Source organism: Vigna radiata, chromosome 8, assembly GCF_000741045.1.
Source record: "Vigna radiata var. radiata cultivar VC1973A chromosome 8, Vradiata_ver6, whole genome shotgun sequence".
NCBI lineage: Eukaryota > Viridiplantae > Streptophyta > Magnoliopsida > Fabales > Fabaceae > Vigna > Vigna radiata.
In genome coordinates, this window is record NC_028358.1 from 36,457,636 (window position 1) to 36,475,343 (window position 17,708).

The 17,708-nt window shown below is 32.6% G+C and overlaps 2 protein-coding genes across 2 annotated transcripts; one reads left to right on the plus strand and one right to left on the minus strand.

Moving 5' to 3' along the window:
* The first annotated feature begins 7,707 nt into the window (after nucleotides 1–7,707).
* On the plus strand, nucleotides 7,708–13,539 carry LOC106771850 (coatomer subunit alpha-2-like). Its single transcript, XM_014657845.2, has 4 exons — nucleotides 7,708–8,150; nucleotides 8,224–8,718; nucleotides 9,733–12,727; nucleotides 13,114–13,539. Exons 1-3 carry the CDS (start codon nucleotides 7,943–7,945, stop codon nucleotides 12,684–12,686), a joined length of 3,657 nt encoding a protein of 1,218 aa, XP_014513331.1. The 5' UTR covers nucleotides 7,708–7,942; the 3' UTR covers nucleotides 12,687–12,727; nucleotides 13,114–13,539.
* A 1,343-nt stretch (nucleotides 13,540–14,882) lies between these two features.
* On the minus strand, nucleotides 14,883–16,652 carry LOC106770605 (integrator complex subunit 3). Its single transcript, XM_014656406.2, has one exon. It carries the CDS (start codon nucleotides 16,615–16,617, stop codon nucleotides 15,208–15,210), a length of 1,410 nt encoding a protein of 469 aa, XP_014511892.1. The 5' UTR covers nucleotides 16,618–16,652; the 3' UTR covers nucleotides 14,883–15,207.
* Nucleotides 16,653–17,708: the final 1,056 nt, after the last annotated feature.

A 17,708-nucleotide genomic window follows, 5' to 3' on the forward strand; every position in this document is an offset into this window, starting at 1 on the left:
ATATAAATAATTATTAAAAAAATAAATAAAAAAAGGAAGGATAAAAATGGGATGGGGAGGTGGAGGTCCAAAGAGGGGAGGTGCAGGGATCAACGCCCTTAGTAATAATAGGATGAAAGAAGAAAACGTCTCTACTTTATAGTTCATCAATCTTTCCTTCACCCCTTCAGGTACCCGGCCCAGACCTAACATTTCTGATATTACATGACTGGACAATTGCTTGCTGTACCCCGCAAATATCTTCCTGCACCCACCAAAAATGTGAAATACTAAAATGCACCTTATGCATTCTTTCAGAATGTGTATTTCAAAATTTAATTTCTTAAAATATATTTCGGATTGTATAATCTATAACTCAATGAAAATACTTTCCAGATTACATAATTTATAATTTATTTTTTTGAATGTATTCTTAATTAGATAATTCGAAAAGTATTTTCAAACTTAGAAATACCTTTCAATTTGTATAATTCATAATACCTTAAAAGGTGGAGGTTCATATTTACCTTTTTATTATAACTTTAAGAATGATCATTTGAGATTTATGAGTTTTATGGGAGTGCATGAAGGAAAAAGGGAGATGCAGAAGAAACAACCGAATAGGGATTGTTTATGGGCTTTGCCAGTAGTTATTGGGCCAAGGTTATGAAGTTACATGAGATTTTCGGGTATTGATCCCTCCACCTCCACGTATTTGGTTCTCTACCTCCTCATTCCAATTTTATCCCTTCTTTTTTATTTATATTCCTATTTGTTTTATATTCCTATTATATCCTTAAATAAAATTTATTTTATAGGTTAACTTTAATTCCAATCTCCTATTTTAAAAAAATTAAAACAAAATAATTACGTAACAAAATTATTTGAAAATAAAAAGTTAAAATTTAATTATCTATAAAATAAACTAAAAACTTAAAAATAAAAAATCAGGCCCTAAACGGATGTCGACATACGTTTGTCCCTGAAACGAATGTCGATATCCGTCGACGGATGTGCGATATCCGTTTAGGCCTGGACGTCTTCTTCCTTCTACCCACCCAGAAACATCAACAGGAAACAAAAAACTCACGCATAGCAGAAATCAACACAATCTTAAACCCTATATTACATACATTTACAAACGAAGCAGAAATCAACACAACCTATATCATGCTCAGCAAAAGAAACTAACCTCTCGTAGGCCAAGAGGTAGAAACGAAACTACGAAGCAACAACCACCGCGCCGCACTGTCGCACACACCAAAATTTTGGAACTTGGAGCGAGGGGTGAGAAGAATCAGAGAAGAGGAGGTGGGACCGCGTCTTCGAAAGTAAAATCTGATTGAAGTGGAAAGTAAAAAGTTAGGATTATTTAGTAAATAGGGTTAAAAAAGTAAAAAAAAATAATAAGAAAAGGTTATTTTTGTAATTAAAGAAAAAAAAATTGAGAGGTAAAGGATTGAGATGGGGAGGTGGATGGTCAACGCCCGAAATTTTCAGAGTCAAAAACTGGAGTTACCAATTTGGTAATGGGATTATTTTTGGCACCACATGGTTTCCACCTAGATGTGTAAAAGACAAGAATGACCATAGTGAAAATTAAAGACTTAACTTTATTTCATCTTTTACTTATTTATAGCAGTACGTTTTGTATGCTGCTATACCACCCTATAAGATTTATTATGTTTGATTTTTTTTTTCTGTTGGCATATATTTTATATTGCTTCATTAAAAAATTTATGGGACAGTAAGATCCAATAACAGTATTTTACAAAAGTTTTATTAGTTAAAAACACTTTTTGAAATCTGAAAATATAATATGAATTGTGTAATCCATTATTATTTTTTTATGAAAAAAATGTCTTTTAGATTGTGGAATTCAAAATAAATATACGATTTATATTTAGAAATCAAAATTGTATCTTTCTGAAGACAATAATATAAAACAGGAATGTGTATGCTTACATGAACATCCGATGACATTTAATAGAAGAAAGTATAAAGTGAAAATTTTCAAATTTAGGAGAATGTAGGAGGAAACAATCACACCTAATGCTAAATGGTTTAAATCAAATCGTTTTATGTTCTTCTACTTTTTAGAAAAAAGAAATGAAAAATGTTGTGATTTTATTTTCTCGTCAAAAGTGAATAAGATTAAATTATGAAATAAACAAAATTATTCTTCAGAAAGAAAATCAGAAACGGTTAGAAAAATTAGAAAAAAAAAATGGTTATAAAAGACAAGGTGAAGATTATAAATGAAAATATTTTTAAATATTTTTGTTTATTATTATTTTAGTTTGCTTGTATTTTTTATGTATTTCTTAACACGGTTGATTGTTTATTATCCTGAGATGAGTTCTAATAAATATATTTTTTAAAATTTTCGATGTTGTTCAATAAATTGCTACGAGTTTTAATACACTTGAAAACTGTTCTTTTTTTTTTATCATGGGAAGAATAATGAAAATGTTAAATAAATATGAATTTAGTTTCTTTTTCTCATTTTCATTTTTATTTTTTAAATTTTTATTATTATGGATATATAGATCATTCATATCAATAAAAAGATAGCTAATATAAAAAATGTCAAAAAAACAGTTTTATACAAATGTTATAAATTTATTTATTTTTTTAATATTTATCATTATGTATTTTGATTTTGTTTTGAGAAGATAAATTTATCTAAAAAGTTTTCAAAAACTAAGAATGTGTTCGAAACACTTTTATTATCACGAGATAAAAGAAAAATGGAAAAACTATAAGTTTGATTTTTATAATATTTTTTTATCGTCACTTTTGAGATAGTAACTAGTATGGATGATTGGACCTGGTGACATAGTGAGACTTTTAGTTTTAAGAGAAACACTTGATCGCTTTGTGTGACATTTTGCATTCTTGAGAGATCTGGGCATGGTGAGTCTTTCTTGGAATGTTTTGAGAGCTTCTCGATTTGTGAGTGAGTCTCTCTAAATGTGTCAAAACTTCGAAGTTCAATTTTGCTTATAAGTTTGTAAGCCATATTTGTTTCTCTTTTATTTTATTCTTTTTATTCTTTATTTCCTTTTTTTTTTCTTTTTATGTTATTCTTTTTACCTTTTGTTTTCATTTCTACTTACTTTATTTTTGTTTGTCTTTTTAGTATGTAATGTCTGCATAGTCACTATTATGGAGTCTATCGACTGAAAAACCTATTGTTTATCTCCATTCTTTTAAGTGTACAAGAGTAATTCGGGTAAAAACAACGTCACATGTCTTGATTATTAAAAAAAAGTGATGAAAAACATGTAACCTGATTATTAAGAAAAAAATAAAAATGAAGAACATTTATTTTTATCTGAACTAGACTATTTGAACTTAGATCTTGTAAGGACCATGAAATCGATTTATCCCTCCTATTCTCAAAAACAAAACTAGACATAGAAACCATTGAAAACTAAACTAACTTAAAAACTAATTTACAAAATTAAAACGGACATCATATCACTTTTTCATTGTCTGCCTTTTTTCTTAATAATAGAAAAGGATGAACAAAAATTTGAAGAATATAACATTAAAACTAAGAAACAAGAAAAAAAGGATAGAGGTCATATATTTTTTGTTTTTTTTGTGATATACAAATTATTAAAACATTATATATTTTTCCTTTTGTGTTTATTAAATTTACAATCTATAATTACATAATAATCCTTGAGATCTCTCAATAGTTGATGTTATCTTGATTGTCAATCCACTTTCTTTTGTAAGTGTCGATAAGGGATAAGAATTTCGTAGGTCTATAGAGTTTCTAATGACAACCTTTAGTACATCCTATACTTTTATACTTTTTGTTTTCCTTTTTCTTTTAACATTTGTTGGGGCTTTATTATCTTTGTAATAATGCAATGCAATATTGTAAGATTGATATATTTTTATATTTTTTATGTAAATTTTTTTCTTTATTATTCAAAAGTTTATATAAATTAATTTGAATGGAATTGTTTTTATTTTATTTTAATTCCTTGGTCTAGTCAATTTATTGAAAAATGTTCTGTTTACCATTTGTTTTGAAGTATTATTTGAATAACATGCATGAATCGCTCAAGGTTTTTGAAAGAGTTTAAATTACAACATTGGGTGATTGATGAAGTGACGAAGATGGATTTGTCCCAATTTGAAAATGAAGTGTGGATCTCAAAACATAACATTAGTTTGAAAATGAGATAAGGACTTGAAAATGTGTCCCTAGTATGAGAGCCTGAATGAACCTTAAAATGAAAAAAAAAATGTATGACTTGGATCAGTTAATGACATCGACAAGATAAAAAATAGTAATGGGGATTTCTAAAGTTACACCTAATGATCACAATATAATTAAATGAATGATTGAAATGTATGAGTGGAAAATGAACTAACAATCTTTGTTTTGGTTAGTAATTGAGATATCAAACCTAGTAAGAAAAAGTTGGACAAGGTTTTGACTCAAAATGAATTATTGAACACAAAGATTTAAAAAAAAATGAATTGAAAGAATGAAAGGAATGTTGGTCCTTACGAACCTTGCACAATGACATCAAAGATAGGATACGTGACAAATTAATTCCATGGAAAATGAAAGAATAAATTCTCTTGATATGATGAATGAAAGATTATATTTTTTGAGGGACAATTAAAACATGTTAATCATTAAGAAAATTGTCATATTATTTGCAAGAAAATCTTAGAACAATTTTATTCATAATTTTCAATTCTCTCATTTCACAATTTTTAGGACAAACTTGTAAGTATGTTATGTGTTTCCTTATAAATTAAAAATTTGTAAGGATAATAACAATCAATCGAGGACCTTGTTAAACTTGTATTGAGGTATAAGAAAACAACAAATGCCCAAAAATGACAGTGATAGTTTTTTGGAACAAGGGTACCAGATTAATGTTGCATCCTATTTGATTTCTCTTCATTCATTTTTTTCTTTTTCAATTTTTATTTGAATGATTTTCTTATTTTTCATGACCAAATACTTATTTCTTTTTATTAACTATTTCATGAAAGGATTGAATCTGTCAACCTTTAGGATTAGGGTGATTTTTGTTCAAGATAATTTGAAAGAAGATTTTGTTTTATTTTTAAGACTCAAATTGAATCAAAGGATAATTTTTGTCTTAATGCACAAGAAAAATAAAATTGAGTTACAACAAATTATTCCTTATTTTGCCTTTATTTTATTTTATTTATTTAGTGTCATGTTGCTTAGAGACTTGCGTGTTATCATTTTAATATAGTGTCTTCATGTATGATGATTCTTTATGGATAAAAAGACTACGATGTAAAATGACAAAGAAAAGATGTATTTGAGCAATTTCATGTAGATCAAATAAATGTTTCAAAATCAATAATAAACATTTTGTCTTATTTTTGTCTTGTTTTGTTCAATTAACTAATTTGACCAAATAATACTTATTTTGTCTTATTTATTTTTATATTTTTGATGAAAAAAAATTCGATATAAATGATTATATGGACTCAATAACAAAAAACATAGATTATAATGAATATATTTTTTTGCTCTACTTTATATATATATATATATATATATATATATGTGTGTGTGTGTGTGATAAAAAATAATCTCTCATTTGTGCCTTGAAAGGTGTGGATAAACTTTTTTTATGGTATACAAATTCTTTACATGTTAATTTTATGGTAGCTTTAAATGATCTCATGGACTCTAGATTCGAAGTCAACCTTCACAATAACTAAGTATATTCGAGATCTAACATGACCATTGTTGAACTTACACAACTTAAGGCTCACTCACACTCAAGTATAGGACTCCAATATCAAAATGAATGCATTAGCCTAACATATGATGTGTGGAGGGAGGAACCTAAGACTATCCAAAATCGCACCTACAAAATATTCAGGAAAGTCTCAAACATACATATAACATGTCGTATACCTTAGGGTTCAATATGCAACAATTATTCCAAATATATAAAAAAAAAATACACAAGGAGAAAGAAAAAAAAAAAGCCACATAAATTTTTGCACTTAATTAAATGGCTTGACTCTTGTTTTTTGGAGTCACCGGCGTCTGTCACAACTAAAAACGCGACAGGATGACGAATCATACAAATATTGAGTTTAAAAAGAGGTTTTATAGTCGTCATCATAATTTATTCAAGAAAAAATTATGGAAAACCACAAAATAAAACATAGTCTACAAAAATCTATTTTGGATTCGAGATTAGGTTACACACAAGGAAGGTATTAGCATTTTAGTGCTCGTGCCCAAACATAATACCTTTAATCAAATATATGAAATTAATATGGCTTTCAAAATGTTTAATTTTCTCCGAAAACACTCCATAGAAAATATTTTTTGTTTTTTTGGATTCGACAAAAATTGATCTTTCTCTTGTTTATTAGTCTCTTTCAAGATAAGAAATAAGGATTGAGTCGTTCTTTATGAAAAAACTATTCGAAAATGATTTTGAAAAATGATTTGATTTTCTTTTTTGAAGTGAACTTGACAAAAATTGACCTTGTTTTTATGTATCTTCATTCATGATGGAAAATCAGAAGTCATGTAATTCTCAATAAAATTTGCCAAAAATGTTTATGTTTTTAGTTTGTGAAGATTTTTGTATGTTTTTGGTAATTTTCGCATGGTTGAGAAAAATAAAGGTATTAAGTTTAGTACAATGCAAACGGTCACACAGGTACACATACCTTAAAAACACAAAAAAAAAATCATTTTTTTAATTTTATAGTTGAATTATTTTTTTATTATAAAAATGTGAGTCTGTGGAGTGAATATTGAGGAAGTCCAAATATAACAATAAAGCACATAAATAATGTATGTTAACAAAATATGAAAGTGTACAAAATAACCCTGCCACATCGACCCTTTCGGTTTTATTGACCTTGTCGATCTTGTTGTCCCTTGTTGGTTTCACTAACATTGTCAACCTTGTTGACTTCAATAAAATTCTTAGTTCTATGAAGCATTGATACAACATAAACATATATTTTTTTTCATTTAGTCTCTTGAGGACAAAGTTTGTTGATAAGCTCAATAATACAAAAATAAGACAATGAGTGTAAAAAATAAAAAATTAAGCCAAATTAAAATATATTTTAATTAAATAAAATTCAATTGATTTTTCCAATATAATTTGCATACTTTTTAAATAAGATTTAAATTTATATTTAAATTAGTTTTATGGATTAAATATGTTTTTAGTTCCTATACTTTGGAGCAATTTTGGTTTTAGTTCATTTTCAAACTAGGGTACAATTTAGTCCTTCAACTCTAGAAAACTCTGGTTTTAGTCTTTTTTACCAATTTTTTTTAACTTGTTTCAAACACGTTTCATTATGTAGTTTGAAAATGGACTAAAAACAAAATCGCCCCAAAGTATAGGAACTAAAAACATATTTAATCCTAGTTTTATCTAGATTCCATACGGTGAGATTTGACTTAAATTAACGTGTGTGAATTTGCGCTTTAAACTCTTCATATATGAAAATGTAATTAATTTCTATACATATAAATACATTAGCCAAACATGAATTGTATAAAAATCAACCATGTTTTACGCCTAGAACATTGATTTAAAATTAAGAATTTATTATAGGAAGAAAAAGACAAATGATATAATAATTTATTTAGATAGGATAGAGCTAAATTATTTTTCTTTCAATGAAAATGAAAATGGAAGTCATTGAGAAAAAGGAAGTAGAATGAAATGAATTACGTTGAAGAATAAGAATAAGAAAACAAAATTGAGGCGAGGTATATATAGCGTGAGGAATCAGAAGGCAGTCTACTACTATAACGGGGATATGCTCGATTCGAGGGTGACGAGGGATCGCAGATCTGAATCTCATATTCCCAAAACCCTCATTCTTCTTCTTCTTCCTCTTCTCTGATCTCACTTCCAACCATACCAAACCCTAACTGCATCACGCTCTTCCCAACATGTTGACCAAATTCGAGACCAAGAGTAACAGAGTGAAGGGCTTGAGCTTCCACCCCAAGCGCCCATGGATCCTTGCCAGTCTCCACAGCGGCGTTATCCAGCTTTGGGACTACCGCATGGGAACCCTAATCGACAAGTTCGACGAGCACGACGGCCCCGTCCGCGGTGTCCATTTCCACCACTCCCAGCCTCTCTTTGTCTCCGGAGGTAACTGTAACTAACTCTCTCAGATCTGCGCATTTTCCCTCAGATCCCTACCTCGCTAACCCTAATCTCGCAGGTGACGATTACAAGATTAAGGTCTGGAACTACAAGCTCCACAGGTGCCTCTTCACTCTCCTCGGACACCTTGATTACATCCGCACCGTCCAGTTCCACCACGAGAACCCATGGATTGTCAGCGCCAGCGACGACCAAACCATCCGCATCTGGAACTGGCAATCGCGCACATGCATCTCCGTTTTGACTGGTCACAATCACTACGTCATGTGTGCCTTGTTCCATCCCAAAGAAGATCTCGTTGTGTCTGCCTCGCTCGACCAGACCGTTCGCGTCTGGGACATCAGTTCTCTTAAGAGGAAGACCGCGTCCCCCGCGGACGATATCCTTCGCCTAAGTCAGATGAACACCGATCTCTTCGGCGGCGTGGATGCCGTTGTTAAGTATGTTTTGGAAGGCCATGACCGCGGCGTTAATTGGGCCTCCTTCCATCCCAATCTGCCTCTCATTGTGTCAGCTGCCGATGACCGCCAAGTCAAACTTTGGAGGATGAATGGTAAATTACAGTTTTTCACGTGTCTGGCTTTCCAATTTCGTGGTTTAAACTGTGCTCAAATTACTGCATTCCTGTATAGGATTAGATGGCGGGTGCTATTCGGATTATTGTGTTTGGTTGAGTGAGTGCAAGTGATTTAGGGATTGTTTGATTCTTTTCTCATTTTGGTTTTAAAATCTGATTACCCGAATAATTCTGCGATACGCAGTAATCAAAATCTTAATCAGAGTCTATAATGTATTTAAATCTCAAGCGTTATTGAGACCAGAACACAAACATTTGGGAGATATTTTCTCATTTTCTTCTTTCATCATCTTAGTCAACACTCCGCTACGTCTTGCTACCACCATCAGTTTATTGAACAACCTTATTTTAGTTCTGTTTTTGAAGCTAAACTCGTTTTTAAAAGTAGGAATCAGCCCCGCTCTTGTATTTGAGAATTTTCATCTCAAAGGTGTTTTTGAATTTTGTCCTTGATATGGAATCTCCATTTTTTGTTCCTATCTGAGTTTGATTTTTGCTGAAAAATGAAAACTACCGAACAACTTATTTTAACTACAAAAATATCATTTAACATCCATAAACCACCATCTCGAGTTCTGCACTGATTACCAAACACATCGGTAGTTGTTGAGGTGAAAACTAAAACCCGTTTGTTTTCTGTTTTCAAAACCTGTTTTTTGTTTGTTTGTTTTTATTCCCTGAGTACATTTCAATGTATTTGTTCTACGAGCACATTTCTGTTTGTTAAATGTAGCAGATTTTGGATGAGAAATTGATTGTTGATAGTGTTGAATTGTTTTAGAAAAAAGTTTTTTAAAAAAAAAGTTGAGTAGAGAATCAAAGAGGCACTAAATCTTAGATGTATACCCTGTTTCTTCGAATCTTAAACATTGTGGAATATAGTGTAGAATATACTTGAATCTTAAACTTTGTGGGATGTAGTGTAGAATATACCTCTAGTGTTTGGGTTGGTATTGTTTATGTTATTAAAGATTTATATCTTATTTTCAGACACCAAGGCATGGGAGGTGGACACCTTGAGAGGGCACATGAATAATGTTTCATGTGTTATGTTCCATGCCAAACAGGATATCATTGTGTCAAATTCTGAAGATAAAAGTATTCGGATATGGGATGCAACAAAGAGAACTGGAATTCAAACATTTCGCCGAGAGCATGACAGGTTTTGGATTCTTGCGGCCCATCCGGAAATGAATCTGTTAGCAGCTGGTCATGACAGTGGCATGATTGTTTTTAAGCTGGAGAGAGAAAGGCCTGCTTTTATAGTTAGTGCTGATTCATTGTTCTACACCAAAGATCGGTTCTTGTGTTTCTATGAGTTCTCAACACAAAGAGAAGTACAAGTACTTCCTTTTCGAAGGCCGGGCACTTTAAGCTTGAATCAATGCCCAAAAACTCTTTCCTATAGCCCATCTGAAAATGCTTTCCTTCTGTGTTCAGAGGTAGATGGTGGATCTTATGAGTTGTATTGCATATCAAAGGACAGCTACGGTAGGGGTGATGTGCAAGATGCAAAAAGAGGTCATGGAGCTTCAGCAGTCTTTGTTGCCCGTAATCGGTTTGCTGTGCTTGATAAGAGCAGCAATCAAGTCCTTATAAAAAATTTGAAGAATGAGATTGTGAAAAAGAGTGTCCTTCCAATTGCCACTGATGCTATATTCTATGCAGGAACAGGCAACTTGCTATGTAGGTCAGAGGATAGGGTTGTTATATTTGACCTTCAGCAAAGAATTGTTCTTGGTGAACTACAGACTCCTTTTATTAAATATGTTGTCTGGTCTGATGACATGGAACATGTTGCTTTGCTCAGCAAACATGCCATTATAATTGCTAGCAAGAAACTTGTGCACCAATGCACTCTCCACGAGACTATCCGTGTAAAAAGCGGAGCCTGGGATGAAAATGGTGTTTTCATTTATACAACACTAAATCATGTAAAATACTGCCTTCCCAATGGGGATAGTGGGATAATAAAGACACTGGATATTCCAATTTATATCACAAAGGTCTCTGGAAATACAATCTTTTGCTTGGATAGGGATGGAAAGAACAGAACAATAATTATTGATGCAACTGAGTATATTTTTAAGCTTTCCCTCTTGAAGAAACGATACGATCATGTTATGAACATGATAAGGAACTCACAGCTTTGTGGACAGGCTATGATTGCTTATCTACAGCAGAAAGGCTTTCCTGAGGTTGCACTGCATTTTGTGAAAGATGAGAAAATTCGGTTCAATTTGGCTTTAGAGAGTGGGAACATTCAAATTGCAGTTGCATCAGCTACAGCAATTGACGAGAAAGATCACTGGTACCGATTGGGGGTTGAGGCTCTTCGCCAGGGCAATGCTGGTATTGTAGAGTATGCATACCAGAGAACAAAAAATTTTGAGAGATTGTCTTTCCTGTATCTTGTCACAGGTAACCTGGAGAAACTATCGAAGATGTTGAAAATTGCTGAAGTTAAGAATGATGTTATGGGCCAGTTTCACAATGCCTTATATATGGGTGATGTTCGAGAACGTGTCAAGATATTGGAGAATGTGGGCCATTTGCCTCTTGCTTACATCACTGCCTCAGTCCACGGGCTGCATGATGTTGCAGAGCGTCTTGCTGCTGAACTGGGAGATAATGTTCCATCATTGCCTGCAGGGAAAGTTCCTTCTCTCTTGATGCCTCCATCACCTGTCATGTGTGGAAGTGATTGGCCTCTTCTTAGGGTCATGCGAGGCATGTTTGATGGTGTTTTAGACAATACAAGTCGGGGAGTTGCTGATGAGGAGGAGTATGAGGCTGCTGATGCAGATTGGGGTGAGGAGCTTGACATAGTTGATGCAGATGGCTTACAAAATGGAGACGTTGCTGCGATTTTGGAGGATGGAGAAGTAGCTGAAGATAATGATGAAGAGGGTGGATGGGACCTAGAGGATTTAGGTCTGGGCCCTGAAGCTGAAACTCCCAAAGCTTCCATGAGTACACAATCTTCTGTTTTTGTGACCCCAACAGCTGGCATGCCTGTAAGTCATATTTGGATTCAGAAGTCATCTCTTGCAGCTGATCACGCAGCTGCTGGAAATTTTGATACTGCAATGAGGTTACTGAATCGGCAACTTGGAATAACGAATTTTGCCCCCTTGAAATCCATGTTTCTTGATCTTCATACTGGCAGTCATTCCTATCTGCGGGCATTTTCTTCTGCTCCAGTCATATCGCTTGCAGTTGAAAGAGGCTGGACTGAGTCAGCTAGTGCAAACGTGAGAGGGCCACCAGCACTTCCTTTTAAGTTGTCTCAATTGGATGAAAAACTTAAAGCTGGTTATAAATTAACTACTGCCGGAAAATTCAGTGACGCTCTTCGGACATTTGTTAATATTCTTCATACAATTCCTTTGATTGTTGTTGAGTCAAGGAGGGAAGTGGATGATGTGAAGGAACTAATTATCATAGTGAAAGAATATGTTTTGGGTCTGCAGATGGAACTGAGGAGGAGGGAAGTTAAGGACAATATTGCACGGCAGCAGGAGCTTGCGGCATATTTCACACACTGCAATCTTCAGACACCTCACCTTAGGTTAGCTTTGCAGAATGCAATGACTGTCTGCTTCAAGGCTAAGAACCTTGCTACCGCTGCTAACTTTGCCCGGAGGCTACTCGAAACAAATCCTACCATTGAAAACCAAGCCAAGGCAGCAAGGCAAGTGGTAGCAGCTGCTGAAAAAAACATGACTGATGCTACCCAATTGAACTATGATTTCCGTAACCCATTTGTAATTTGTGGTGCAACCTACGTGCCAATCTATAGGGGACAGAAGGATGTGTCTTGCCCATATTGTACTTCACGTTTTGTGCCAACTCAGGAGGGGCAACTGTGTAATGTTTGTGATCTTGCCGTGATTGGGGCAGATGCTTCTGGCCTGCTTTGTTCACCTTCCCAGATACGCTGATTGAGCCACTGGATCAGGTCCAACGTTAAATTTTGTTTCGGGTCAGTTTTCAGCACTAGATGAATCCTTATTAATTAGTGAATATGTTCTTGGCACTGTGATATAAGCACGAGTTAGTCATGAGGAATTACGTATTCACCCTTTTCGTTGCCCTTCTCATTTCTTGAAAATGATTTTCAATGTAATAAATCCATTTGGTATCCGAGGGGTGTTAGTTTTTCATACATAAGAATGAGAAAGGTTGTACTTAGATCAAACGATGGTTATAGGCTGTGCAAGGGTTAAATTTGCGCGGTTTTATTTGACAAAGTACATAGTATGTCTGTGTTTAGTCGGGATTTGGTCCCTTGGTTACAAAATAATGTTTATTTGTAGTTATGTGACACATGATTGTTTATTTGATTTGGTCCTTGCAATTTACCTGCAGGTTGATTAAGTTCTAGGTGCTCTCAATGACCGCGTCCAGAATTATCATTAAGAATTCTTAAAGTATCGCATGAGGAATACTATCATCTCCTTTTGTTTTTATTACATTTTTCTTATCGGTGAGGCACACGAGGGCTAATAGAGTGTCTTTGTTAGCATTTTTTACTCCTAGCAATATTGTTCACCCGTAGGTACCGGGTAGATATATCTTTGGGGTTTAGATAAAGTCCAACTGACTATTATATCTAAATTGAAGTTATTTTTAAAATAACTTCTATTTTGCACATTCGAAATATAAATATGGATATGAAGTTTCAAAAGTTAAACTTGGACAGAGTGGCACCTTATAGTTGTACTACAAGCATATAGAACAATTAACCCTCCTCTGTATTGTCAATAAATTCCAACTCTATTGTTGATGGTCAAAGGTACGCGATTGAGATTGTTTTTGAACTGCTCTAGCTTTTGCTACACCGGGTGGATATTTTCATATAAGGATTTTCTCTTGTCTTCCATGAACACATCATGCGAAACTGTTTTTTATGAACTTGGATATTTGATCATCAAGCACTATAATTGTGTTTTTTATGGGCAGAAGTTGACATTGCCTATGATTCATTTTTTAATTAAATGAATTTGTTGTTTGTAAATTAAAGAAGTTAAGTGCTAACTAATTTTTGAAAATGTCTTATTTTTATTTAATTGAAAAATGTTGCACTTTTTTTATTAATTTTTGAGTTTTATAAAGAAAACAATTATTTAATGTTTTCTGTTTCGACTAATTTTTATAAATTTGTTGAATAAAATGTAAATACGAAACAACTAATTTGTAATTAGTGGCAAGTAGAAAATGTTTTATACATCAAATAGTGCACAAAACTTGCGAAAGGCAAAATGTTACAAAATAAACTACATGAATGATTTTTTTTTTTTTTTTTTTTTTTGTATTTTGTGAACTTTTTTCTTGAATAAAACTTATTGTTTTTGAAATGTTTGCATCCATGTAAATATAATTATCTTAAAACTAATTTTCAGCAAATTTATCTAAATAAAATTAATTATCAATATTTGTTACACATAAAATAATTATTAAAATGATTTAATTTTTACCCTTGTATCATATACAACGTCTTTTATAAAAACTAATTATGACATTTCTTGTTTTAATTATTATTATTATTATTATTATTATTATTATTATTAATCTTTTTTGCATTTCACTAATTATTCTGAGATGTCATTATAAAATATGTTGACGAAATTAGTTAAAACATTTTTAGTGCAAGTTAGAGTATTATGTTTAAAATTTAGGTTTTAAGAGAGAACCTTATTAATATATCTTAATGAAATATAATAAGAGTTTTAAATTTAAGAGTTTTGTACATAACTCTTAATTTTGAAAATAAAATAATAAATTATAATTAAATTATATTTTTAGATTATAAAAACAATCTTATAAATCCCATCATTAAAATAAAAATTATATATATATATCTATATATATATATATATATATATTAAATATTATTTTAAATATACATAATATAATTCATAGAAAGTAGAATTAGATTTAAGAAATTACTGTAAGATCCCTTAAATTGCAGAACAGTTTTATTGATGAAATTAGAAAAAAAAATCAATTTAATTCTTGTAGTAATTTAGTATGTAGAGAAGTTAACAAATAGTCAGTATGATAAAGAAATCCTAATTATATTGCAAGAAGATTTATCACTAAAAAATGCATTGAAAGAATTTATCAATCTCTATACATTGAATTTGAAGCATTCTATTACGCTTATTTATTCGCTAAGGCCTTGTTTACTTTTTCTCATCAGAATGACTTAGAAACATTGCAGTAATTGGCATAAAATGTTGTTCAGATGAGGAGATGAGAGTCCTTTGAGAAACTCAAGCAAGTAATGGCTGGCAGAAGTGAACCTCAGCCTATTTCTCCCCACCATACTCAATACTGTTTGTTGTACATGCTTCTATCAAACATATTGTAGTCTATGTACATTGGTTCAGATTGAGGACACAATTTGAAGAAACTCAATACTGTTGGCTACCAAGCAGCAATTATCTTAGGAAGAATCCTTCAAGAGCTTTCAAGCTTTCCACATGCTAATAACCTTTTCAACCTCTCTTTCAAAGCAGGGTGAATTACAGGACAAGAGATCAAGACATCAAGTGACCGAATCACACCTTTGCGCACAAGCAACTGAAAAGCCGATGACACACCTTTAACCAACACACTCTTCCTTTCTACATCATAACTGTCCACAAGATGCAATAAGAACTCAAGAAGAGCATGAGTGATGTCAACATACTTTGGAATAGAATGCACCATGAGCAGAATCGCAGGCTCAATGTTCATAATGGTATCCACCCTTTCATCAAAAAAGAGCCAGTCATAAAACAAAGCCAGTTTCACATTAGCCACAACATCGTTCCTCCTACAAGAGGTCAAAAGCCAACCAATAAGCGCCCACCTAGGAACGATATCAGACTGAATTATCTCATTTGGAGGGTGGTGCGCACAGCATATGAACCTCACAATATCAATTATAACAAACTCTTTATCAGGTTCACTCAAAAACTTCTTAGCAAACCAAACCTGATGTCTCTTCTGATGCCCCAACTTTATGCTTGTAAGCAAAAACCTCAATTGGGTCTCCATGTCAGGACTGATCCTCAGCAGAGAATACCTGCTTGAAGTCCTGCTCGAGTAAATCTGAGAAACATCCTTAAACTGAAACCCCACAACATTAAACACACACGGATTAAACACAATGTCTTTCAACATAGCCCTAAACTCCGGAACATGAACCAAATCCTGCAACAGGCGAATAAAATCCCTCCCAATTTTCAAACACAAGTGAAACTCTTCTCTCATTATCTTCACGCACAGATGAATCTCCAACCGCTTCAAAGTCTCCAACTTTTCAACGCTACCACCCCTACAATGATCCGTTAAAACCCTAAGAAATGTGTACAAAGCGCACGACAAAACGTGGGGCGAGTCTTCCAATAAGCGGTCCCACTGTTCCAGAAAGAGGGTGACCAACTTGGAGCAGAGCCACAAGTTTCCATCGCTGCAATCGGCACCGACGATTTGGCGCAAAAGGGAGACCAAAACGGCGTCGTAGCCGATGCCCAAAACGCACACCGTTTGATCGGTGAGCCAGAGTAGCTGCGTTTTGACGGATGCGAGGAGTTTGGGGTAAAGGTGGTTGACGAGGCCGAGGAGGAGGGTGACGAAGGTGGCGTAGCCGTCGGTGACGATGGCGTGCAAGTGTTTGATGTGGGTTTTGGCGAATTGGGGTTCCGTTAAAACGCCGTGAAGGATGGCGCGGTTGAGGAGGGTGTATTGATCGGGGCTTGGAATGGCTAAGGAGAAAGGGGGTCTCAGAAATGCTTTCTGAGACTGAAAAGCTTCCCTCAGCGACGTTTCTAATGCGTTTTCTGCTTCCAAAGGTGGAGTCAGTGTTATCTTCATCGCCGCCATTGAAGCACGGAGGAAAAGACACACCTCATTTGAATTTTAACCACGGTATAATTTAAGGCTTAAATTTTAATAATTTTCCGTATACTTATTTATAAAATAAATTACGTAATTTTTAAGGTAATAACTTTAGCACAATCCATAGTTAATTCCTTTTTTCCAGAATCCATTTTAAAGCTTCTCATAACTAAATCCGTTCCTTCAAATAGTAAAACAAACAGAACCTTAAACGCAAGCTTTCAATAAAGTTAGACATTCTATCTCACTCACTTTGTTAGCTTATAAAAACATTTTAGAATGCTAAAAAACTTATTAAAAAATAAACGATATATCATTTTATTTATTTATCTCATAAAATGAAAAAAACTTTTTTAAGATCTTGACAACAAGAAAAATGCTCACTTTTTATTTAATTATAAATAAAATCTAACCAATAAATATTTAAAAAAATATATTTTATGCGTTTCATAAAACAAGAAATTAATCTTATAATTGTCTTGCATATAGTCTTACAAAGAGATTATATTGTAAATGTATTTTTATAAAATAATGTATTATAAATTACTTGGGATATCTTATTTTGGACTGGCTAAATATAAACTAATTCAATTTAATCTCATTAAAAAGTTTCAATTCCATCAATTAGAAAAACAACCACTGGAAGAATGAGAAGCCACCGAGTCTTAACCTCTGGCAAACAGTCACACTGCTATTTCCTGCACCAAACCAAATTGTCTTTTTTTTTTTTCAAGAAATTGTTTTGTAAACTCATTTTATATAATTTAATTATATTACTTTTAAAGTTTTTTTAATAAGTGTTTATTTACAACGGAAATAAAAACAATAAAAATTAAAGAAAAGAAGAAGGTTTCAGTTCCTAAACAAATTAAGGTTACCTTAAAACTAAAGTGAATTGGAAGCTGAAAGGCTACACAAAAACTGGAAATCTATTTTGGATTTGTAAAGCAAACTAATTTGAACAATTGTATTCTTTTACTTACAATAAATGATATTAATTTATATATATATATATATATATATATATATATATATATATATATATATATATATATATATATATATATATATATATA